This window comes from Dermacentor variabilis, chromosome 4 (assembly GCF_050947875.1).
Source record: "Dermacentor variabilis isolate Ectoservices chromosome 4, ASM5094787v1, whole genome shotgun sequence".
Taxonomy (NCBI): domain Eukaryota; kingdom Metazoa; phylum Arthropoda; class Arachnida; order Ixodida; family Ixodidae; genus Dermacentor; species Dermacentor variabilis.
The window spans coordinates 176,443,073-176,468,445 of record NC_134571.1 but is presented as its reverse complement, the minus strand read 5'-3'; the positions used below and the strand labels follow the sequence as shown (position 1 = coordinate 176,468,445).

Below are 25,373 nucleotides of genomic sequence, written 5' to 3'. Positions count from 1 at the left end.
GCGTAAAGAGAAGCAACTTGCTCGTTTAAAAGGCGAAAATAAACCGAAAAGCTATTGGAACAGGGAGATAGGAGAAGTTTTCGCCGAATGACAAAAGTCATCCCGAAAGCACCGGCAGGCAAAAAAGCGCAGTTGCCACTGGATGAAGTAGCCAGAAAATGGGAAGTATACCTGGAGTGGAATTCCGTGGCTCAAATACAGGTTCAAGCAAAAATAAGCAATGAAAGTGAACGTCGGTTGTCAGGAAATCGCGAAGAAAGGAAGGCCGCGGCTGGAATATTTTGGAACAACATAAGCTTATTAGGAAGGAAGTCTGCAACAATCCAACGAGATATCCTGGACAAAGACAGACACTGGAAGGGGACGCAGCATCAAATTACATCCGAAAAATCACAGTCGAATCTTTCGAAGCCAATGAGGGTGAAAAAAGAGCATGAACGATAACCAGATGGAAAAGGAGCTGGTGCTGACAAATTTGAACTGGAAGAAAGCCGAAGAGAAAATTCCTAAGCGCACAGCCACAGGGCTAGACGAGGTTCCCGTTAAGATGATTAATGAACTAGGTTCAAAAAGTAAGGAAGCTCTGTTGAAAGCAGTGGAAAACTATTTTAAAAGGTACACGAATACCAAACAGTTGGCGACAAAGTAGAATTAATTTAATTTATAAAGGTAAGGGGGAGAAAGACACAATTCACTCGTATGGGCCGTTGACCGTTACATCAATAATAAACAGGTTAGCAATGCAGGCTACTAAACTAAAGCTGCAAGCGTTTTCAGTGAATAATGGCATATCGGGAAGACTTCTGAATGGCTTCAGAATCTGTGGGCGCCTTGGTGATAATTTATTTGTCCTTTATTGACGCGACAGCGTTCAGGACCGCGTGTCGCAGAAAAGCCGCTGTCAGGCGGCGTTGGCCGTGAGCAAAAAATCTCGGAAGGCAATTGATAAATAAAAACAACTTGCAAGACGGGCTGGGTGGGAATCCAACCAGGGTCTCCGGAATGTGAGACGGAGACGCTACCACTCAGCCACGAGTTCGATGGTTCAAAGCGGGACAAAAGCGCCTCTAATGAATGCGGTGTTGCCTTAGAAACGTGCCGTAGAAAGGTATACTGCGGTGTTTAAAGGTAATTTTGAGCATGTAAATTACAGAAGTGGCAGTTAAACGAGTAGCGAAGAACGTTTCGGCTACATTTCTTCTGCGCTTAGCACACACACAGAGCCATCTTGTGACAAACACAGAACGCCCCCTCCTGGCAATGTACGGCGCTGCCCCGACAGGTGGCGCGCCACTCGCGCGCTTCTCCCCTTCGTCTCGTTTGAGCGCATGGGGAACCAGCGCTGGATAGGCGGCGCGTCGAAAAGAGTGCGTTGCACGCAGCCCTGGCGACCAAACGCGGCATACTCCAGCCGCTCGACTAGACGACACTTCCGCGGCCGTCTCATAGTTCGCATGTTTCCGTTTTCGCGCCGCTTAAAGTGGACAGTTTTCGTAAAGAAGCTAGGGCCATCGAGTAACGAAGTGACGAAAGAAGCTTTTTAATCTTTGTATGTTTTTCACAGTGTGTTGCGGTGAACACGTGCGTTTATTTAACGGTTGCGCCATGTGCTGTTCCCATGCTTCTGTGGCAGCCTGCCCCGCAAATCTAGCAGCTACGGCGCCGGTCTTGCTGCGCTATGGTTTCTGAAGTATTAGTTGGCCTCAAGACATCCCATACTTCTCTGGTTAGACATAAGAAATTTGATGTTACTTCGCCACATCAATCAATGGAGAAGAAAGCTTTATCGCATCAGCTGATTCGGGCAAGCAAAGGTTTGAGTGCTCCGCTGCTTGATCCGTAACAAGCCTGGCTACATTTAGCACTAATTACATGAATTTACCGGATGCATCTAAGCGGCGAGTCCTCATCCGTATGCGCATGTTTAAAAACACATATGCGGCTTAGTCGCGCGTGCGCCGGTAGTATGCGCACACAACTCGTATTACAAGGCGCCTTCCAAGCCACATAATTCTTCGCAATGAATCGAGACTATTTACCTTTAGTATGGTTGGCTTGGTGCGGTGGCATTGAAAGGAGCTTGGCGGCGGTATTGCGAAGGAAAAATGGTTGGTACATATGCCAGATGGTGCATACTATTGGTCATTTTGTTTCCGACGAAATGCAGACTGCACATTCTGTTGTTTGGTACTGGCTGCCAAGGCTGACCGTCTTGACTATCGAATAAACCAAGCACACACGAAATTCAATTTAGAAACCAGCCCGACGCCGCTTTACAGGGCGACAAGACGGGAACTTACTCCGCTCGCCTGACTGCTTGGATACAACGCCACTTCCCTTCTTGTTCGTAGGGTTTAGATGGAAAGGCGCAGAAGGATACATCATCCCTTATACCGACGTAGTTGTGACACTTGTATACGCAACAGTACCGTCGGCGTCCTTTTGTTTTCCTTCGACTTTCAGCGCATGCAACACCGCTACCAGTAGCAATTTTCGTCCGCGAGAGCGGCTGCATTGTGCACGTTCTGGCCGCCAGGATGGCGCTGCAGGCGTCGTGAAAACTCCAGTGCTGGTTCCCCATAGGGGCCGTGCGGGGACCGGTGCGAGGATGCGCCAATACCCTTGTGTTTAATAGGTTTTCTCGCTCTTTCCCCTTCCAACTTCCAGCGTGCGTCAGTTGAACCCTCGTGTTTAGGCTCCTCTTTCCGCTGACAGCGCGATTCCTAGGTGCAGCGTCCGATGCAGGACGCCTCTGACGTGATCGCTGCGCCGTAGCGCGTCTGGTGTGAAAGCGTCCCCTGCGATGTGTGCCCTGCTACTGGCGAGGAGTCATGCGTCTGCAATGTGCTTCCAAGCGAGATAGAGGACAATCCCATCTAGGCGTGAGCCCCATGATCGCGGCCGCCTTCCTGGCGCGTCGCGGCTCCGCTGTCCGTGCCGATCAGGACGTCTCGCTCCCAGACACCGAGTTCTTTGGTTCGTTCCCCTTGCTCAGGCGCACGTTTCCCCTTTGTCTGACTCAAGAGCATGCCAACCGAATGAGAGAGAGTTGCGAACGTGGTGCGATAACGCTATCGCGTTGCATTCTTGAAGGCGAAGCTTAAGCGCCCTCCAAGTTTTTTGTCATTGAAATATCCAAAGAAGAAAGAGGACCGCTATATGTGGCTTTTTTAGACATTTCCGGACCGTATGATAACGTTGACCGCAACATTTTCTAGGATATTCTGGAAGGGGAATGCTTAAGCGAGGATTGTCTACTGCTTATTAGAGATTTACCTAGAAAACATCGTTTGCGTTGAATGGGAAGGGATGAGGAGCGAGGAGAAAGTTGATATCAACAAGAGACTGAGGCAAGGGTGCCCTTTTTACACACTGCTGATTTTGATATACATGATGAAGATGGAGAGGGTGCTAGAGGGAAGTAATATCGGGTTTAATCTCTCATACAAACAGGCGGGTACAGTAGTAGAGCACCAGCTTCCAGGTTTGTTTTATGCGGACGCCATTGTGTTGCTAGCTAACAAGCAAAGTGATATGCAACGTTTGGCTAATATCTGTGGACAGGAAGGCGATAATTTAGGTCGGCAATTTAGCGTGAAAATCAGGTGTTATGGTATTCTATGAAAACAGCGAAGAGAAAGTGTCGATACAAGGCCAGGAAATAATTCGGGTAAACGTATATAAATACCTTCGTGTAAGAATAAACGAAGGCACTAAATATATGGAAACACAGGAAGAAACACAAACACCAATGAGGCAGAGAAATGCGGCTATAATGGAACACAGACCGCAATGTGGATGCTATAGGTACGAGGTGCTCCGGGGTATGTGGAAAGGTTTAATGGCTCCACGACTTACATTTGGAAATGCGGTTCTTTGCTTGAAATCAGACATAAAATCGGGGCTCCTTGGCAACCAAAGGTCAGTGGGCCGCCTCGCATTGGGCGCTCACGGGAAGACTACAAGTGAAGCTGTGCAGGGTGATAGAGACTGGAGAAGTATTGAAAGTAAGATTGATTATGAAGAACCGCTGAAGAGTACGGAAGAAAGCAAATAAACTGGGAGAGTGTCCAGCTATGTGTACAGGAAAAACATCGAATCACAGCGGAGGAAAAGAACTAGAAAGCTTACCAGCAAGTATACGGCCTGTAGGGTGAGCAACACAGCAACGTCTTACTATAATGGGAAGATATCTGTCGAGCGGTCGATTTAGCCACCTCTGTCCTCCTTGAAACTCTTGGGTTCAGCGATAGCAGGGGGAAAGCAAACATGTCCGGAATAGAGACTAGTAAGAGGCGACTGAAAGATTGATGGAATTAAAGTAGGGAAACGACAAAGGAAGGAGGCGTAGAAAAAGAAAGCACAAATTTTGGCTTCAGAAACTTTGATGATGGAAGCACTTCTCGTTTTTTTTCTTGTATTTTTCTGTTTGTAACATAGGTAGGACATTAGACAATAGAATCACAAGCGCTTAGTGGCACAAGCCACGGCCCTGTTTCAAAGGCGACGTTCATATTGTCCGTACGTCCATCCACACGTACCTCAGGGGTGAAGTAAAGCCTTTCGGTATATTTTAATGATCCAGGAACTTTAATCATGGCTGCTGGGTCCAGCTTTGACGTACGCGTCATCACACGTTTCTCACGACCGTAATTGAAACCAGAATATTGTTGCAACGCAACAGACGCTTAAAAGGCAGGGCGCAAAGCAAGGCGAAAACGGCCATTTGGGCTTGGCACGAGTTAGTTTCCACATTGCTCTCTGGATGAGCTGCTCTTGCAAATACCTTGTAATCAGCTCCTTTGTTTGTGTCTCTCCACACGCAGCAAGTCCCTGTTGAACTTCAGCTCAGGTCATTCCCAAGTTCCAGCGCTCGTCCTGTCTCCTGTCACTCCGTCGTCGTTTTGTTCGCGCTGTTATTATGAATGTATACCAACTCGCATAACTTTCCACCCTACTACAGTCATGGTGTAGGTGCTGTGCTAGGAGCGAATCAAACTGGCTACGATCATGTTATTGCTTATGCCAGCCGCCTCCTTTCGCCATGAGAGTGCAACTGTTTTATTACCGACTGGCAATCAATTGCTGTTTGGACAGTTGCCAAGTTTCGTCCTTACCTTACGGTCGTGCATTTTCCTTAGTAGCCAACCATCATGCTCTCTGCTGGCTTTCATCCTTGAAGGACCGCAGGGACCGGCTTGGTCCTTGGGCTTTAAGGCTCTAAGAGTTTTCATACTCTATGATTCACAAGTCCACGCGCCTGCCCAAAGACCGTGGATAGTTTGTCGCGTTACCGCGTTGGGAGCTCTGACGTACCTGTCATCGAGAATGCCTCTTGTGCTTTCTCCATGTCACAGCGCCTCAGTATGGCCAACGAGCTATGTACCGGTGCTTCAGTAAAAGCGCTCATCCATCGTTTTGAATCCGCGCTCGACGTAAGAGAAACAATTTTATTTAACCAGGGATTTCGGGCACGTAGGTCCCAGGGTGCTCGCACAACCCCACTGCACTGCACGTTTGTGAGTGCATGGAGACACTTCTTTACGGTTCTTCGTTCCCCGGGATTATACTTTGAGCGGTCGTAATGCTCATCCCAAAGGCCCGATCTGCTCATCATCCCAAAACAGCTCCATTGCACCGTTCTAAATGAACTTCACGACCCACCCATCGCTGGACAGCTGGACGTATCTCGAACTTGCGACAGAGTACGTCGCCGCTTCTTCTGGCCTTGTCTGGCACGTTCTGTGCGACGTTACGTTACAACTTGTGAGCCATCTCAACAACGCAAAAAAGCATCCCTGCTTCCAGTTGGGTACCTGCGTCTACTTGAAATCCCAGTAAAGCCATTCAGTCGTATCGGCTTGTACTCCCTGGGTTCTTTCCCGGTATATGCGTCGGCGAAAAGATGTGTTGCGAAAAGAGATGTTGTCAGAAAGGCCCCTACGTGCACTCTCCCATTCAGCTGCGCAACTGATGTGGCAAAGTTCCTGTTACATGACCTCATTTTGATGCATGGGGCTCCACGTCAACTGCTCACAGACCGAGGCCATATCATCTTGTTCAAGGTCATCGATGACAGCATGCGCATAGACGCTATCGAGCATCAGCTTACGAATTCCTACCATCCACAAGTAAAAGGCTGACCGCGCGATTGAACCGCTTTTTACGGGCATGATGGCGAAATAAGTTTCCGCCGGTCACCGCAATGGGCACCTCACTCTACCTTACCTTACCTTCGCCTATTATTGTTCTTGCCTTTACATTGCGGGCTATTCCCCGTCCTACCTCTTGTATGGCTGTGAAGCCACGCTACAGCTACACACCTTGCTTCCATAGATTACGACCTCGACAAGTGAATGTGCCCTTGATGCCGTCGCTCGCGCTGACCATGTTTGACAACTTGCACGCGCTCACCTATCAGTGTTACAAGAGAACCAGAAACGTCGGTATGACATCTGTAACTCTGAGGTTAACGTATTAGTGCTTCTTTGGCCGCCTTCCAGTCGAGTAGGCCTTTGCGAGAAACCCCTGCCCTGTTACAAAGGCCCTTATCGCGTGGTTCGCCAAGTCACTAATGTCAACTGCGAAATCGTGCCAGCCAGCTTCGCAGCGTCCTCCGCTCAGACCGCCAGTGATACCATCCACGTCGCCAGGCTCAACAGCTATCTGCTGCCCACAGACATCTAACGGCTCTGGGACGCCAGGGGTTGTCTTGCGGCGCAATAGACGTTGAAGCTACATGGTGCAAATGAAGACGAACACGGGCATCTGTGCTTGGCCCGAGCTTGTTTTCAGCTTGGTCTGCGCTGCGCTGCTCTTGTAAATACCTTGTAATTAGTTACTTTGTTTGTGTCTCTCCGCACGTAAAATTATGAAACATTGTTATATGTTCAAAAAACACAAAATCATCGAATTAATTTTGTAGCTCGTATGAAGGAACCTAGTAATGAAGTTTTTGCGGTTTGGTAAAGTACAGCGTTATTGTAAACGTTTCAATGGTGATCTGACGCCTGTATGTAGTTCTTCTGAAGCCCTGTGCAGCGGAGAACAGCTTGAAGTACACCAAACTGCTCCATTCAGATTCCTGACACGACACACGGCCATGTGTGAGGCCAGATGGTGGGGGATTTGAAATTAAGTACACGAGTGTTCTTGCCTCCGCTCCCATGCAACTGATGCGGTCGTGGAAGGTAAACGAAGCCGCAACATCGTGTTCTGCAGAAGTACACACTGAGCCATCACGGCAGGTTAGATTCGATCGGGGCGCTGAGGCTTTCGTTTGGATTGGAATATCCTGCTTCTATAAGTCCTGATGTCTCGTGTGTTTTAAGGTAAAGATTAGAAAGGAAAAAAAAAAACGTCCACTGCATTTAATGCTGCCGCTGACATCAATCTGCTATTTTACCAAAAAGCGAACTTGACTTCCCTGCAGAGTTATGGTGCGAGTGTCGCAGCACAATTCTTTGAGGCACGCACACGCTTTCAAACAAAATATTTTATGGAGTCTTAATTGGGTGGTGTTACTCTGTGTCGCACAAACACAATACGTGGCATCCATTTAGCCTCGACTGGTTTGAGTATCGTGGCGCGAAAGAAGCGACGACGTTGAAACACACATCGACTGGACGGGTGCCCGTCATGTCGACGCGTACAAATGTCATGCCAACTAGCTCAAACAAAAGCTCTGCTTCAACATTGCGCTGCCGGATTCAGCAACTGTGTGGCGTAGTACACATGCGCTGACTAGTGAAAGAAGCTCGACGTCATCGGCTTTGCGCAGGCTTCATTAGCAACTTGCTCTTGTGATGTCACCTGCAATGCCCGACTTTTTTTGCTACACTGCGTACATGGTGGTTTAAGAATGCCTGGCGCACTGGTGCCCGATGAGTTTTTGCTACGTTTAAATCAACTTTCAGAGGTGCAAATCTGCGGATCCATAACAGAGGTGACACCTTCTTTCTGCCAACTTTTCTACGAAATATGTTAGTACGCACAATTGTTGCCTTCCTTATACTTCCCGCTGAGATTCTGCTCAACAAAAGCCATGATTTTTGGAAGGAAAAAAATCCCTTGCCTGTCTTGCGCTGAAGCATTGGTCACCAACGCTGGCCCTGTAGCTGGTAGAACACACTGCAGATAGCAGTGTAGTTACTGTACTTCCCTTCAATAGTCTGAAATGTCGTTCCTCTACTCGGACAGGTCTGCTCGACCCAAGGGTTCAACAGCCCGTCCTACCACGACGGTACCTATGAAGCCTCTGTCGCGTATGACAGCTCGCGGAACTGGCTTTTTACATATGAAAGCGCCGTTTCGCTTCGATCTAAGGTGAGAACTTTGTCCATGCTGTCAAGGCTTGCCTTTTCTCAGCTATATTTCTCTATTGCATGGGCGCAAGTGCCCATGAGCGTCCATGAGAGTGTGGTGTGTGTTTGTCTGAGTGGAAGTAACCTGGAACGATGCTGCCAAAAACATGGCTATGATGCGTTCGTGGCAAATATGACTGTTTGGTAGAGTGAGTACAGTTCTATGGTAAGAATCCGACCGTGACAAAAAATATTTGTAGCGTTTGCGTCATCTTCTAAGGTTCAGTCAGTTGCTCTGTTTGTCATGCATTCTTCCAACAAAGCACATCAGGGAGTAAAGTAGGAGCATCTAACATTGTATCATGTACCAGCATACTGCTTGCATCCAGGCAATGTTTAGGAGGAGCTTTTAAGGCCGGGGCTTCCACTTGAGTATATGTGAACGAAGAAATCGTTTTATTTCCCACGGGGGGGGGGGAAGGGGGGACACCAATGCACGTAATTTGGTGTAGTTTGTTAGATTTAAATTATTATGGTAAAGTATAGCAACTGTGCAAAAAGATTTTATCTTTAGGCCACCAATGTTTTATACCTAAAACTAGAAATATGAGACTTAAAAAAAATAAGACTATAAAATTGATAACTCTGCCAATCAGCAACGAGAAACGCCGTCACATTTCTGTAAACAGCACCTAACAGGTGCCCCGATGGGCTCCGTCGACTACGGCCGCTAGAGCACAATTTGGTTTCGACGGTCTTGGTTTCTAGCTGGAATCAATAGCAGTCGAAGAACGGACACCGAGAAATTTTCTCAAGGTTGGCCCTCGTTTTACCACGGTTCTGAGACTTTCAAGTGTTCGACGCGCTGCACGGTGAGCTAAGCCTAAGGTTCCACATACCGGCAAGAAGTCACTGGCGGCGGCGGAGGCCCAGCTCGGAGACTACGATGGAGACCGTAGAAGCTACGGAGAACGATCCCGAAGAATTGAACGTGCCAGGGCAATGGTACGTTAGAAAGAATGGGAAAGCGGGCCCCCCTAGTGAACAACGAGGCACGCCATTTGGAACGGCAGTGAGCGGCCTAGAAGCTCTCAGGGCGGAAGATGGCGGCTGAGTCGATTGAAAGGCAATTAGCCTGACTGGGAAGCCCTGCTGCAGAGCGAGTACCCTACTCCACAGCAACACGCCATCCGCCTGGCGGAAGAAGCCACGAAGAGTCAAGACCTCTTTGCTTGCTTCTAATCGCGGTGGTCCTGTCCCCGTCCTCAAGGCTTGTGTGCCGGGGACGGGGAGTAGGGGCCCTCCTTATCCGGCGGTACAATAGTCATCATCGTCGTCGTCGTCGTCGTCGTCACTAAAAATAAACGTAAATTGGACAAAATTCCTGCAATGTTGAACTTTTGCCAAACCCGTCTTAGCATTGAAACACTTTCACTTAGGCTGTATATTGATATGTCAAGCTACCCGCTTCGGCTCCTCAAAAAGATGCAGTTTACAGGAAGGCGATATCTATATTTATAGCAGAATTACGGATTTGTAAACTTCATGCTTCTATTTTTTAAACTTACCAATTTTCTCCAATTGTCCTCAAATATTTTAGACAATAGATTTGAATTCAGCTTGATCGATTGACTATAACTTAACTTGCTCTCTCAAATGCAACATATTTAATTTAAATCAGTACACCCGTCCTCTCATGATACTTCTTTACATTCATTGCTACTAATGCCAGTCTTTAATTACAAATTTATAGTGTTTATTATTAAAACACCCAGAAACATTCTCTCCTCATTGCAATTAGTATTAGAAAATAGTGTTACCACGGCGCTGGCTGAGTGTTTCCTTCCCTGCGATCAATTATTTTGTACGTGCTGCCAAACGCCCCACTCCCCACCACCGTGTGCATGTACGGTGCGGATTAGCTTGGGCGCAGTGTGCTCGCAGATTGAGAATGGACGGCTACGGTAACTGTAAATATATTCTAACCCAAGCACCCTGCTCTAATTGTCAGCGACGCCGAATGGCGATTACAGCTACGCAGTTGTGTGCGAAGCAGGACGAAGGAAACGCATAAAGAAGAAGCATCACGAAATGTCGGACCAATATTTGGTGACGATCCGTTTCACTTTGCATTGTTTTTATCATCAGTTCCGCAGAGAGCACCATCACAGCGATAATGCGGATCTCGCGGCGTCTGAGCCCATGACGCCAATGACCATGGGTGCAAAAATGGGAAAATTGCTTGGATCTTTTCAAAATGGGGCCCTGTTTAAAAATTTGTTGAGCTAAAAGTGCAGAAAAACACCAAAACGGTACAACGCTGGCCTAGCTGATTCATTGTAGAAGGTTTGGGAAACCACGAAAAAAGAAAACAAAGAAAAGGGGGATGTCCGCGCCCAAGTCATGTCTTTTGTAGTCTTTGTCCACGTTTTTCTGAACTGTCTTTCGCGCTCTACAAGCGAAGGAAACCTGCAAGTCGAGGCCACTATGCCTAGCGAAAGGGGTGGGCTCCATGTATAACGAGAATGTATAACGAACACTATACGATTAGATAACTTCACATTGTTGATTCAAAATATCACGAAAGAGACACACTTAAGGCATTTTGTAATTAGTCCATTTAATTTTCTTTGTACCTAATCCAGTTAACTCCTTCAGCCATTTGACTTGGGGTAGGTCGTCGCCACGCCATCGTTATCACTATTGGCCACTGGGCGTCACGAATTATATGCATAAATTTAGACTGGACAATGACGTGGATCGTTATAAGGTATAGCGCCCCTACAGGTTTACAAGTGGTAGTTTATTTGGCGTGTGCCTGACGCAAACTAGGGAGTAGTTCGTGAACAGTTAAGCGCAGCAGCTTACTGACTGGGACGAGCGACGTGAAAAGAAAGGAAAATCCGGCAGAATCCATATTTCGACGACAGGCGAAAATAATGCAATTCGTATTCCAGCGGTGTAGCAACGAACCATGTTGCTGAAGGTACCTTTATTTGCTGCTTATACAGGAGAGGAATTCGGTTGAGAGAGTTCGTCGCATTTTATACACGCATGCGCTACAGCGCCACCACAAGCTGTAATGCGCAAACTTCCACACTCCACAAAGATAGCGTCACTAAACGCGCCCTCCCTGCGCCAGCCTGTTTCCTTCTTTATATGAATATGCACATAGAATTAGGGCTCGGCGTATCGGACTACAAATGAACCACGGCGTCATTACGTAGGCGCCCATTGCAGGTGCGAAACGTTTTGTTGTCAGGTAGAAGACCACTTCTATCTCACTTTCGTTAGTCTGACGGGCACCTATGGAGTCCGCTCGTAGCAACTTAAAAGCGGCATGATAGAGGTCCGAAAGCAGCACTCCAAGAAAGCGCCTGAAGTATCCAAGAACAGTAAGTGTAGCAAAAATGGACTACAGCGGCCGCAGGGAAAGAGGATGTAACCGCCGAAAGTCAGCGCCAGCACTAGGGCGCAGTTAAGCTGGCGCAGGAACGAATCATAAGGAGATTGAGGGCTTTTTAAGGCGGAATAGCGCTTCGTGAAGAGGTGGCTGAGTAGCAACAAAGGCCATGCGGAGAATGCACAAATTCATGGAGGAAAATGATTTCTCTCTGCGTGTGGGTTCCTATCTCTATGTATCGAAATTCTTGGACTCGTAGAGCAAAATAACTACGCAAAGTAGACATCACTACACAGCAGGCATGGAATTGTCCGAGCTTCTATTCGGATAACAAAATGGATGGAGGCGTGGCACAGTTGTCCCTTTAAGTCTGCATCATGTATTTCAGGGAAGCGCCCTTTTTGTCTCGCTGATTGGAATGAGCGCAACGCACTCTGTTCAACTAAAAGTTCCCCAGAATCTATCCCGCTCGTCTGTCCCGCTCGTCATTTCCGCCTTCACAGCGACAAAATGCTCAATCAGGTCCTGATGGTGTCCATCCAAGAGCACAAATGGATGGAAACAACTTTATTTTGAATCCGGCAAATTTGACGACCCGGGCTCAGGTCTCCCATGAGGGGACATCGAGGCCTTGCCTCGTCGCCGCTTCTCGGGCTTGCTGGACAGCCTACTCTTGTGTCTTGAGGTTGGAGCTGCGCAGAGCGGCGGCCCACTTCGACGTAAGAGCCACCGGAGCTACTGCCATTGTAGCTGATGTAACCCGACACTCCCACAACATGTGTGACAGCGTCGCTCTAGTTTCCTGACATAATTTGCAAAGCGCAGTCGGGTATTGCGCGGGGAAAATGTGCTGCAATCGCACCGGACTGGGGAATGTTTGTGTTTGCAGTTGTCGCCAGATGACTGCCTGGCGACATCTCAGCATGGGGTGAGGTGGGGGCAGCAACCGCCTGCCTAGCTGGTAGTGTTTGGTGATGTCATTGTACCTGACCAGGCGTTGTCGCTTATTTTGAACCAGGAGTTCCGAACTCGAAGAGGCGGTCCCCGATTCTGCGCGGCGGGTCAGTTCTGACGCAAAGCGGTGTGCTACCTCATTCAAGTTAATGAGGCCCTCATCAGTGGGGGTGGCGACGTGCGCTGGAAACCATATGATCGCAGTGTTATCGAAGTGCTGTCGACCAGCTTTCCTTAGAATCTGGAGAGCTTCGGAGGAAATGCGCCCCCGCGCGCAGTTGCAAACTGCGGATTGTGAGTCGCTAAAAACTACGTCGCAGAGGGGGTCGGTAAGCGCAAGCGCAATCGCTACCTCTTCTGCTGTTTCGGGGTATTCCGTTGCGACACTACACGCGTGAGTAAGCCGGGAGCTAACGTCTACGACTACCGCCGTGAACCGATGTTCTCGTGTGTATTCTGCGGCGTCTACAAAGCGCGTAGTGCTCTTTCTACCCAAGGAGCGCAGCAGTACCTTGGCACGGGCCTGGCGTCGGCCCGATTACATTCGGTGTGCATGTTTCGAGGTAAAGGGGCGACAATCAGCGTGTCGCTGAGGTCGGGTGGAATGACCTGTTTCTGACCGTGTTGGACGTGGTAGTTGAAGCCGACTTTCTGCAGGATGTACCGGACCGTGGATGTCAGAGACATGCGTTCGAATTGAGAGGTGCTTTGCGCATCCACGATTTCCTCAAGCGTGTTGTATACGCCCAGCTGTAGCAGACGAGCAGTGCTTGTGGACTCCGGTACGCCAAGGGCGATCTTGTAAGTCTTGCGTATAAGGGGTTGATTTTCCCCCTTTCAGTGACATTCCATTTGTGGAAGGCAGCCACATAAGTGATGTGACTGATTGTGAAAGAGTGTATGAGGCGCATGACACTGTCCTCCTTCATGACCGTGTGCTTGTTTGTAATGCGTTTGATCAGGCGGGTAGCCGCTGTAACCTTGCCTTCAATTTTGCAAATAGGTTCTATATTTGACCCGTTGGCTGTTATATGCATACCTAGGATGCGTATCTTCGGAACTCGGGGAATGCAGGAGCCGTCTTGCGTATAGAGAAATATGTCGTCACATTGGCGCGATTCGGCTGTAGGCTTGGGCCGGCGGCGCGGGCGGTAGACAAGCAGCTCAGATTTCAGTGGAGATAGTCGGAGACCTGTGTCTTAGAGGTAGGTTTCGACTGCAGAGACCGCTGCCTGTAAGGTGCATTCTATCTGACCGTCACTGCCCTTGTTGACCCACAGGGTGATGTCATCTGCATACAAGAGGTGATGGAGGCCATCGATCTCGTCGAGGTTGGCCGGAAGACCCAGCATCACGAGGTTTAAAAGGAGCGGGGATATGACCGATCCTTGAGGAGTGCTGGTGCTTCCTAGTGTACGTTCATCGGATGTCATGCTGCCGACCGCGAGGGTGACTGTGCGGCGCGACAGGAAGTCTCTGACATAGTTGTAGCTTCGCTCACCCAAATTGAGCTTGTTTATGCGGCTCAGGATTGCTGCATGTGCTACATTCGTCAAATGCCTTTTCCAGATCAAGGCCGAGGATGGCCCGGTTGCCACTAGTTGGGTCATTGATAATCTGGTGGTAGAGCTGGAGCATGACGTCTTGAGTGGAGAGGTGTGACCGGAAGCCCACCATAGTGGGTGGGTAGGCTCCAGTGTCTTCGAGGTGGTGGTTGATGCGGGAGAGGAACGCGTGCTCCATCACTTTGCCAACGCAGGATGTGAGGGAAATGGGCCGCAAGTGATCGAGGCTGGACGGCTTGCCTGGCTTCGGTATCAGGACTGCTTTAGAGCGTTTTCACGCCTCTGGGATGCGACCTGCTCGCCAGCATTTGTTGATGTATGCCGTAAGAGCGGTTATCGAGGAATCATCGAGGTTTCTTAGAGTCTTGTTCGTAACCTTGTCGGGACCAGGTGCTGATTTGCCATTAAGGTCGTGGAGAGCTGCGTGGATCTCTGACTCATTCTTCATCGAGTGTCACATTAGTCTCTCCAGTGTAATATCCGTGTTGAACATCGGGCCGTTGAGGGAAGTACTTGGCTAGCAGGCGTGTCACGAGCTGGTGATCACTCGTGGTAGCCTGTTCCTTGTGCAAAAGGCGTTGCAGGTTTGCTCGCTGAGCAGACTTGCACTGCGTTTCCCCCAAGAGGTGACGAAGGAGTCGCCACGTGGTGCCATTGTGGAGCTGCCCATTGAGTGCGTTGCAGATGTCATACCACTGTTGGCAGCTTAAAGTCCGGCAATGTTCTTCCAGCTGGCGATTGATATGTGCGATCTTCTTACGAAGCTTTCGGTTGTGCCTTTGCTTCTTCCATCTTGCGTTTAGTGACGTCTTGGCTTCCCAGAGGTGGGCTAGTCAACTGTCGATCTTGTCAACCTGGACTTCGGGTGCGAGTGTCTGCGTCGCCTTGTTCATGTCGTCGTTGAGCGTCTCCATCTATGCCTCGACGTCATCGATATTCTCCTCACCTCTCTGTTCAACTCGCTGCTTTCGGAATTTGTCCCAGTCCGTCCATTTGAATAGCTTAGGAAAAGGGGGTGTACCCGCCTGAGGAATTCGTGTTTCTATGATCATGTGGTCACTACCGAGATCTTCAAAGGTATTGCACCACTTTGCTTGAGGGATGTTACGGACCGCCGTCAGGTCTGGTGTCATGTCCCGTGCCGTAGAGGTGCCCGTGCGGGTCGGCGCCGTGGGATCGGTAATAAGAGTTAATTCGGCATCATGCAACTCCTGCCACAGGCGTCGACCTTTGGCGGTAGTGTAGCCATAGCCGCAGACCTCCTTCGGGGCGTTAAAATCTCCCCCCACCAGAAACGGATTTGCGCCCGCCAAGGCAAGCGCCCCTCGGAACAGAGAGAGAAAACGAGCCCGTGAGTGAACCGGATTACTATATACGTTGAGGAGAAATACACTGTGGTTGCGTGTTCTATTGTGAAGGAGCTCTTCAAGCATGTTTTCTGCATGTGTGCCGCTTCCGCTGTGTTCTTGCACAACTATCCCTTTCCGAATTAAAATTGCAAGTCCGCGATAAACGCGAATCGGCGAGGCATGCGCAGTGTAACCTGGAAGTTTTGGTACGGTACCTACTGTTTTTTGTATTATGATGTCGCGTTTGGGTTGCGCGTGTCGGACGTATTTTTGCAGCAGTGGTTGCTTCTTAGTGAAGCCCCGACAGTTCCACTGCTACACCGCGAGCTCGTTGGTGGGGCTGGCCATCGTGATGCTGTACTTGTGCGTTAACAGAAATAGGGCTAGGCTGGATGACTGTAGGCATCATGGTGCGCATGATTTCCATGCCTGGGCGAAGGCCTATGTGAGTCTCGATTTTGTCTATATGGGCTTCAACCCTGTCTGTTCGAGCAGTGAGGTTATTGACCGCAACGCCGATGTTGCGGATCCCGGTTTGAATTTCTGAAAGCAGCTCCCTCATTTCTTGTTCTTTCCGCCAGTCACTTATCGTGACATGTGCTTTGCCCTAATCACTTACTGCTGATTCGAGGTTCTCGAGCTTTTGAGACTCAGAACTGGCTGCCGCGCGTTTCTTTGTGGGCGGCGCCGCACTGTCGTTACCGTTCGTGATGGGAGTCGGGACTTAAAGCAGGTTTAGGTATAGAGGTCTGCACCATCGACTGTTTAATCTATCGCATTTCTTGGGTTAATTGTAGCACGAGCGTGCGTAACTGTGCGTTTTCGCGCTGCATTGCTTCTAATGCCACATCTCTAGGGTCCCTCTTATTATTGGGTTCTGAGGCAGTAGCTCCCTGAACCTTGCGTCTCAGCGAGCCCTTAACCGCATCTGCCCAGCTCACCTTGTCAGGTAGGTCCGAATCTTGCTGGCCGGCTTGGTTCGGACGCCGAGAGCTCGAACGGCCACGGCTCGGCCCGGGGGTTTCGCTGCGCGCCCGGCTCCGAGACCTGCTCTGCCGGCGGGATGGAGGCCCCGCAGCCGAGCGAGACCGGGCCCGGCCTCGAGAGCGGTAGCGGGAGGCAGGTGGGAAATGTTCGTCGTAGTTCTGTTGCTGTAGCTCGAGGGCGGCCTCCGCCGCTGCCCTCTGTCGGTCTCCGCGTCGTTTCTTAACAAGATAGGAGGTCTTTAATCGAGCCTTGCAGGTCTTGTCCGCAGTGGGATGCGCTCCCCCACAAAGGTGACACCTTGGCGTGCATGTGTGATTGGGGTCTGGGTTCGAGGCTCCGCAGCCTCTACACACACGGTCTTGGGGTTGACGTCCATGCGATGGCCGACGCGTCCGCACTGGTGGCACATGTCAATCAGTTTTCTGTTCAAGGCACACCTGAGCATAGCACCGCCGTAGTACACCCACGTTGGTACTCGGCCACCATCGAAGGCGATGATGACCGACGTGGTCTTACTAAGTCTTTTGGCCGCTAAGGCATTAGGGTTCCTCTTGTCGACGATATTGAGGTGAATGTCCTTCGCGTCTTCTTCGAGAGGAATGCCTCGGACGACTCGCTTGACTGTATAGTCGGGCGCAGTTTCATATGCGCGTATCTCGAACTGGTGTCCGTCGACCTCAAACCTGTCGAGTCGGCGGTACCGTTCTGCATTAGGAGAGTGAGGGGCACTCACAACGATGATGTTTTGCAGCATATTTGGGCAGACAGTGTCTTCCGTGGCGTCTTGTGGAGGTACGTTTGCTGCACCATATAGGGCCAAAGCGAGGCGGACGACCCCGACTGTTGCAACGTTCAAGCCGCCCCGTGGCCAGATAACTACTTTGTGGTGATCACGTGGAAGGGTGGGCATCTTCCCTACCTTCAGAACTTGCTGCTTGCGAGCGCGCGGGCCTCGCTGCGCCTTGTTCGTGCCTCCAACGCCGGTTTGGGAGGCTGATGCAATGTTAGGGTAAGCGCGGTTGCCCCAAGGAGAAAGTCGTTCGCGTGGGCCAATGGTGCACCATCCTGCTTCATCGGAAATCTCGGTGGGTGAGATATCAGTTCCTGCAACTTTTATTTCCATGGCGGCTTGAAGAAATTTGACGCGCAGCCATAACTACGGCTCACGTAGCGGCCGGAGCACTAAGCTTAGCAGTAAGCTTAGCTCGGCGGCCCAGCGGCTCGGCAGAAATGGTCCAATAAAGCGGTGAAAAAGCAGTTCCTACCTTGAAGAGGAATATCGGTAGAGTCAGGATAACTCGCGGGAGATCATGGTGCAAAATTATAGATATATTGCGAAAACAGTGCGAAATGATTTACAAAACACGGAGCCGGCGTGAAGTGCATCCGCTCCCTTCGGCTTCTTCTTCTTCCAAGAGCACAAACCCACTGCGGGTAGTTGGCTATATAGCGGAGGGAAATATCCTACCAACGCAAACTAGCTCTTTGTGGTGACTGCCGCCTGTTCATGAACATGGTTCCCATACTATGGGAACCATGTTGGCGCATACCCACAATGAAGGACCGGCCACGAAGCGTGCAGGCGCGCTGATTATGATGATGATTTCCGTACTACGGCACATGCCTGCAATGGAGGATTGACCAAAAGGCGGGTGGTTTATATAGTACAAACGCCAACCAGCTCTTTGGGATGATTGCCACGCGTTGACGATTATGATGCTTTTCACACTATGACAAGCACCCACAAGGCAAAGGGCCAAGAAACGTGCTTGCATGTTGATTATAAGGATGATTTGCATACTTTGGCGCGTACACCCAGTGAGGCATCGGCGAAGAAGCCGCCCGTTCATCTTCTTACCTTCTGTTCTCTCTCACTCCTCTTCTTTCTCTTATTAATCATTGACTTGGACATGTTTGGTTTTGACCTTTTCTTTTTTGTATTGTTTTTTGTATTTTCTTTCTAAAATCAGGTAGGTGTGTTTTGCCTCCGTATCTACCTTCGCCCCCTCCTGTCTGCAGTGTACAACTGTACCTTCAGAATAAAGTAAATAAATCGCCGCGTGGCGAATTATCATTCGGAACCACAACCGCCCAGACCCTCCCCGTGGTGCATACCTTGCCTCACATTCTTTACAGAGTTCTTCCTCGGAATTTTAAGAATGACAGCTAATAAAGAAATGACATGAAACAAAACAACGACAACGCATGCCTTTTGCCGATTTGTGACATGGCCGTAGGTCTCAACGACGTCCCTACGGGGCCCGCGTTAGGGGCATTCAAGACTGCAGCAGCAGCAGCAGCGGAAAGTCGAAGAAAGAGGCAAAAAAGCTTCGATTTCAAATGAATAATTAAAAGTCATCATAAGGACTGTTGCAGTGCGCAGCACGAGTGTTTGAGAGCGCGCGAGCTAGTTTCTTCTGCAGTAAAGACGCAGCAATGAAAGGAGCAAATTTATAGGCATTCATTAACCACTTCGCATACATCACAAAATTTGCAGTGAATATGCAATAATAATAATAATAATAATAATAATAATAATAATAATAATAATAATAATAATAATAATAATAATAATAATAATAATAATAATAATAATAATAATAATAATAATAATAATAGATATTCTACCGTATTTTACAGTGTAGCCGTTAGCCCCTCGTTGGTGGGCATTTTTTCGTGGTGGCTATGGCGTTGGGCTGCTGAGCACGAGGTCGCGGGATCGAATCCCGGCCACGGCGGCCGCATTTCACCATCGTCATCATCATCAGACTGGTTACGCCCACTGCAGGGCAAAAGCCTCTCCCCTACTTCTCCAACAACCCCGGTCGTGTACTAACAGTGGCCATGTCATCCCTGCAAACTTCTTAATCTCATCCGCCCACCTAACTTTCTGCCGCCCCCTGATACGCTTCCCTTCCCTTGGAATCGAGTCCGTAACCCTTAATGACCATCGGTTGTCTTCCCTCCTCATTACATGTCCTGCCCATGTCCCCCATTTCTTTTTCTTGATTTCAACTAAGATGTCATTAACACGCGTTTGTTCCCTCACCCAATCTGCTCTTTTCTTATCCCTTAACGTTACACCTAGCATTCTTCTTTCCATAGCTCGTTGCGTCGTCCTCAATTTATATAGAACCCTCTTCGTAAGCCTCCAGGTTTCTGCCCGTACGTGAGTACTGGTAAGACACAGCTGTTATATACTTTTCTCTTGAGGGATAATGGCAGCCTGCTGTTCATGATCTGAGAATGCCTGCCAAACGCACCCCAGCCCACTCTTATTCTTCTGATTGTTTCAGTCTCATGATCCGGATCCGCAGTCACTACCTGTCCTAAGTAGATGTATTACTTTACCATTTCCAGTGCCTCGCTACCTATCGTAAACTGCTGTTCTCTTCCGAGGCTGTTAAACATTAGTTTTGTTTCCTGCAGATTAATTTTTAGACCCATCCTTTGGCTTTGCCTCTCCAGGTCAGTGAGCATGCATTGCAGTTGGTCCGCTGAGTTACTAAGCAAGGCAATATCATCAGCGAATCGCAAGTTACTAAGGTATTCTCCATTAAGTCTTATCCCCAATTTTTCACAATCCATGCGCTTCCCAATCCATGGCCGCATTTCGATGGGGGCAAAATGCGAAGACACCCGTGTACTTAGATTTAGGTGCACGTTAACGAACTCCTGGCAGTCGAAAATTCCGGAGTCGTCTACTACGGCGTGCCTCATAATCAGAAAATGGGTTTGGCACTTAAAACACCATAATAAAATTGTTAATTTTTTCGTGTCCATGTCCGTTGTCAAAGAATGTGGGCCGATCGCCGAGGTCGTGCAATACCGGGCCTACCCGCGGCGAAGCTGAAGCAGGCTTTGTTCTTTGGAATCACGCATATAACATACAGAACAGCATTCGTTTCCATAAAGAACAAGCACAGAACAAGCATCCAAACCATATAATTGATGCTCTTGCTAAATGCGAAGCGCGTGGCGCTCCCCGCGTACGTTTCCCCTGTAACGATTATACTGCTTCACAGTGTGCCGCGGCGACCGCAGCTTGCGACTGGGGGAGTGACGTCACTAGCCTTTCGCATATGAAACAACCAGCCTAGCAACTGATTTCATTGTTGTTGCAGTACTGCTACGGGTAGGCAGCGCTTAGTTAGGGCTCCCGTGGAGCCGCGTAAATGCGAGGTGCGGCAGTGGGAAAAAACAAGTGACAATGAGATCAGTGGCAGCAGGCTTTCAAAATTGTCATTACTCCCATTACTACCATTAGTCTAAATTACTATTCCTACGATTATTCTAAAGCAATAAAGCATTGCATGCGCCCCCCAGCGTGGTTTTCAACAGCTTCACTGGACATCCGCTTTCGTAGGGCCAGGATGCCGATTCAATTTTTATAATGTCAGATGAAGAGCACTCTTACAAAGCCATTCAATAAGAACTGTTGCCGTCGACGTAACGAACACGCCTGTTTGATATGTGTTTATTGTGTTAGCTAGTTAGCTAACGTAATCAGTAAGACAATAGGTTCCTTTAGTTCAGCAGAATATTTATTAGTGCTTTGTGTAAGACATAACCGCTCCGTTTCTTGAGCTCTAATACTAGAAGGAGTGGACATTTATTGCACGAAAATTCGAAACACACCACTGAGTAATTAAAACATTAACTAATTCACATTATTATTCGCTGCCTTAGGACACATATTGTGTTTCACGATTTGGATCCGTTGATCATGCGGGGCAAATTATCTTCGCACGAATTGTGAGGCGGGTATCAGCTTCGAGACACTAGTTCACTAATTTTCCGCCATGAGGCGTTGGAACTTCATTGGAGACGAACTGGAACCAAATTGTTCCAGTTAATTGGTTTTGCATGACTAATCAACTCATATACCTTATATAGAACTTATAAAAGTAGATATTCCCGTAAGATTGATGGCGACTACCGCATAACTGCTGCTAGCTTTAAAATTCTTTCCAAATTGACGTGCATTGACAACTCTCCGGCTTCAATTCATCGTGTTCAATATGCGTTTCCATGTAATAATGAAATTATTAGTTCAAGTGATTTAAGCAAACTTGGTTACGTAATCGATGTGCACTTGAATTTCTGTTGCAAGTAATGTTCGCCTCTCTGAGTAACGCAGCTTGATCCATTAAGAGCCCAAGGAAAACCACCTGCCAAACTTAATTTATGTTCACTACCCAATTATTTTTCACATTGTAATTGCATTTCTAAGTTTTATGACTTTCGCTTTAATATTTAGAAATCTGGAGGATGCTTACGCTTTGCCTTTATGAATGGAACGCGATGCCATTCAAAGATCCCTGACCTCTTCTCGCGCTTCCAAGCAACTGCAGCTTATGTAACAGTCATTTTTACCAGGAAACGCTAGCGGCGAACGCTATGCATAAAGGCGAGCTTTCTCGTAAAAATGCCGCCTCTTGCGTGAGCTGATCCTAGAGGTAGTGCACAGCCACATCAAGAAAACTGCACCATTTTAAGGTCTCTCTTATTGTTTACCACTTCAAACATTTAAGTGTGAGGAGATTTATCATAAAAGACATGCGCTGTCGGTGTTTTGTTTCATGACATTTGTTTCATGGCGGTTATTCTAAAAATTGCGAGGAATAACTTTGTGAAGAAGAAATGCGAAGGTTGTGGGATCGTTCCCCACCTACAGCAAGTTGTTTTTCTATCCACTTTCATTTCCTTTAATTTATCGTTTCTTTATTTCGTTTATTAAGCACAAGCAATTTCCCGTATGTTGTCCTTGGTCTCAGTGTCTGTTGGCTTCTTGTGATTTGCCAAGAATGTAAGACAAGGTATGAGCAACTTTTGTGATCGAATGTCGTGACAATATAACCAGCATATACCAGGTGTCATATAGCAAATCATCGCATATGCATATACCTAAACATATACAAAAAGTTTCGCACACGGGAAGCCGACGAGACACCGTATTTTTTGTGAAACTGTGCCCTTAACACTATCGTATAGAAAACGAAAGAGAAAGCGAGAGATAAAAGACGTGGGCCTTCACAGGAGAAACACGGTGCATGTCATCAGAAGCTTCCTATGGTTTGGAATTTAAAACAAAAAGGCTTACTTTGAATGGTCAAATGAAGCATTATGGAAGCCCGTTAGCTCTTTCGTGGCAAGATTGTAATTTAAGAGGCCATTCGCTGTTTGAAAGGTGTTTGCAACATTCAAGTGTGTGACATTTTTCCGCGCGTAGCTGAAAATAGCTTTCATGTTGTTTTCCCAAGCGCACGCCGTGCTAATATAACAATTGATACAAATGAACACGTGATAGTTAACGACAGATGCAGTTGCACGAGCGTAGAGCATTGGGCAGTTAGTTCAATGTTGGTTGAAACATTGAACATATAATGGTGGCCTCTCTTGTTAAGGTATTTGATTTCCTGCACTATAATCTGTTGCATGGTATGTACCGGCGACATTTTTGCTACACGTTCCTGACATATCGCGAGAAGGGACCTGCCTCTAACTGGTTCCAGAATGCGGGTTGCCCTCTTTAATGCCACGGCTCCAGTTGTCTTGCAGCGGAACATATTCTATACATCATCTTTGGCAGTTCTCCTTTTCTCCCAGTCTGCAATTAAATCAAGTATAAGGCATCTGTAGTTTACGAGCCTTATGCTTTCAACTTCGCCCTGCCATCTGCTATCCACCTGGTTAGCTCAGATGGTAGAGTGGCTGTCCAGGAAAGGCGGTGGTTCCGGGTTCGAGTCCCGGACCGGGACGAATTTTTCTTCAACTGCGCCGCTTTTCATTAGAGAAAGCCTTATGGGGTTTCCTTCATAGCACTCAGCCACGTTTAGGTGGACGTCTCATTTCCCCTTATTATTATCTGAGTTGAGTATAAGCAAATCTTTCCTGTATACATATAGGCACAGCGAAGTTTACAATGTACACATGCATTCACTTTCATGCAACACTGTAATTTTGCAGTGTTTATACTATGTTATGTATTCATCAATTCAAGCATCCTTTTTGACCCTTACACGTACAAAACTACTTCTCAAAGAAAGTACTAAGCATGATTTAAAATAAGCAAGCTCTGTCTGGAAGTACTTGCTATCTCTAGTACTTCTCCAATTTTGATGATGAATAAATCAAATACATTAGGCAGCTGAGAAAAAAAAAACTACAATGGGGTGTTCTTGGCAAGCCGCTTCTTAGAAAAACGGCATAATGAATTAAACAAATAAAATGGTTGAATTGTGCTATCTCGTATGTGTGATTTAAACCAAATCCAGCTTTTAGTAAATTAGAAGATCTAGTATTACCGTGCTGGCTCACAAGAAAGTCTTATAAACCAAGGTTGGCTTAATGAGACTTTCGGTAACGTATAAGAATTAGTGCAAGAAGGAAATGCCAACGTGCTATAGCCGTTCACCTCGGTTGTCGTTGCGCTCACGATAAAGATTTGTGTAAAGTGAGTGATTTAAATCAGAATATAAGTACCGATTTATTATTTTTTTATAATTAGTTGGACAGTGTTTTACAAGTATCCTAGTCGTGCAACGACATTGCTGTAAAATTTCGTAGATCCAGTTGTTAGTGTGTTTCATAAAGCAATTTTCTTTACGGTTTTATTTGCCATAACATCAGTAAGACTTCAAAGAACGAAAAATGTAAAATGTCGCCATAATTTATTATATGTATTGATATAATTACATTACAATAAATAATAACGTATGATTATAATAATATAACGTACTTGTGTATTACATGAACTAGTATATCTATAGTATGTAAACTATTACTTTGTTCAGCTAAAATTTGGAAAGGTGCTATCAGGTTGTGCTGTAAATACGGAAACGTTAATAATCCCAAGTGAATTATGCCATAGAATAGGTTTTTTGTTGAATAAGTATGCTGTCATCCAGCTCAAAGTGCAAGCTCGGGCTTCTTGCTTTCACCTCAACTTACCACTGGAAGCAGAACAAGCTTCATCCAACTCGGCGTTGCGCTTGGCGTACAAACCAAGTTGATGAATCTATGTTTTTTTATTCATCGACCGAACTTCGCGCCAAAATTAAAGCTCTGTCTTTGTGCCGTATCGTCACTAGACATTGTTTCATGTGCAGGTATGCAAGAGCAAGCGGAAAACGGTGGATGTCGACTACACCTTGGCTGCCGTCAACATTCAGTTCGAAGACTTCATGAACAACTGCGGCTTCGGACTTTACCACCGGCTCACCATGTTGAAGGCCGTGGCCGGCTTTCTAACACAAAATTACACGTCGGCCGCCAAAGAGCACGCGTGCATGGCACTTGGCTAGTAGGAGACCTGTGCATTACATAGTTAGTTGTTCATCTCCTTTCGTGACATTTTACTTATTCAAACAACATGTCAAAAAATAAAGCATCTACATTGTTTCATAAGTTTATCTTACGTGGACAGATCGGCTACCTGGATACCTATAGTAAACTACGATAGCGTTAGGTTAAACAGGCACATAAAAATGAGGCGAGGTCAAACTGGGCCAATCCTGTCAGCTGTGCAGTGCAGCTCAGCATTTCAAACCACTGTACAGCCGCCACAGGAAATGAGGGGGGAAAATGGCGCGCTAAGCTTTTATAAGCAAATTTTTGTAATGCAATGTGCCTCACACACCAAACATCTCAATGCGCGAGCTGGCGAACTTGCGTAGTTAGGTTGTTATTTACCTGGCCTATGCAAATGGATACGGCCTAATCGGTAGAAAACCCAGCTGCTGTAGTTGTGAACGCCGGTTTAGATGCCAACATGAGACACTTAATTTTACTGAAGCCCAAACTAGCCAAG

The 25,373-nt window shown here is 47.6% G+C and overlaps 1 protein-coding gene across 1 annotated transcript in view; it reads left to right on the top strand.

Annotated features, from left to right (window-relative positions):
• The window catches only part of LOC142578077 (uncharacterized), a 35,315-nt gene extending 10,409 nt beyond the window's left edge, over nt 1-24,906 (top strand). Inside the window, exons 2-3 of the mRNA XM_075687497.1 lie at nt 8,200-8,325; nt 24,673-24,906. Coding sequence (XP_075543612.1) covers nt 8,200-8,325; nt 24,673-24,867 — 321 coding nt within the window. The 3' untranslated portion in view covers nt 24,868-24,906. The remainder of the gene's footprint in view (nt 1-8,199; nt 8,326-24,672) is intronic.
• Nucleotides 24,907-25,373: the final 467 nt, after the last annotated feature.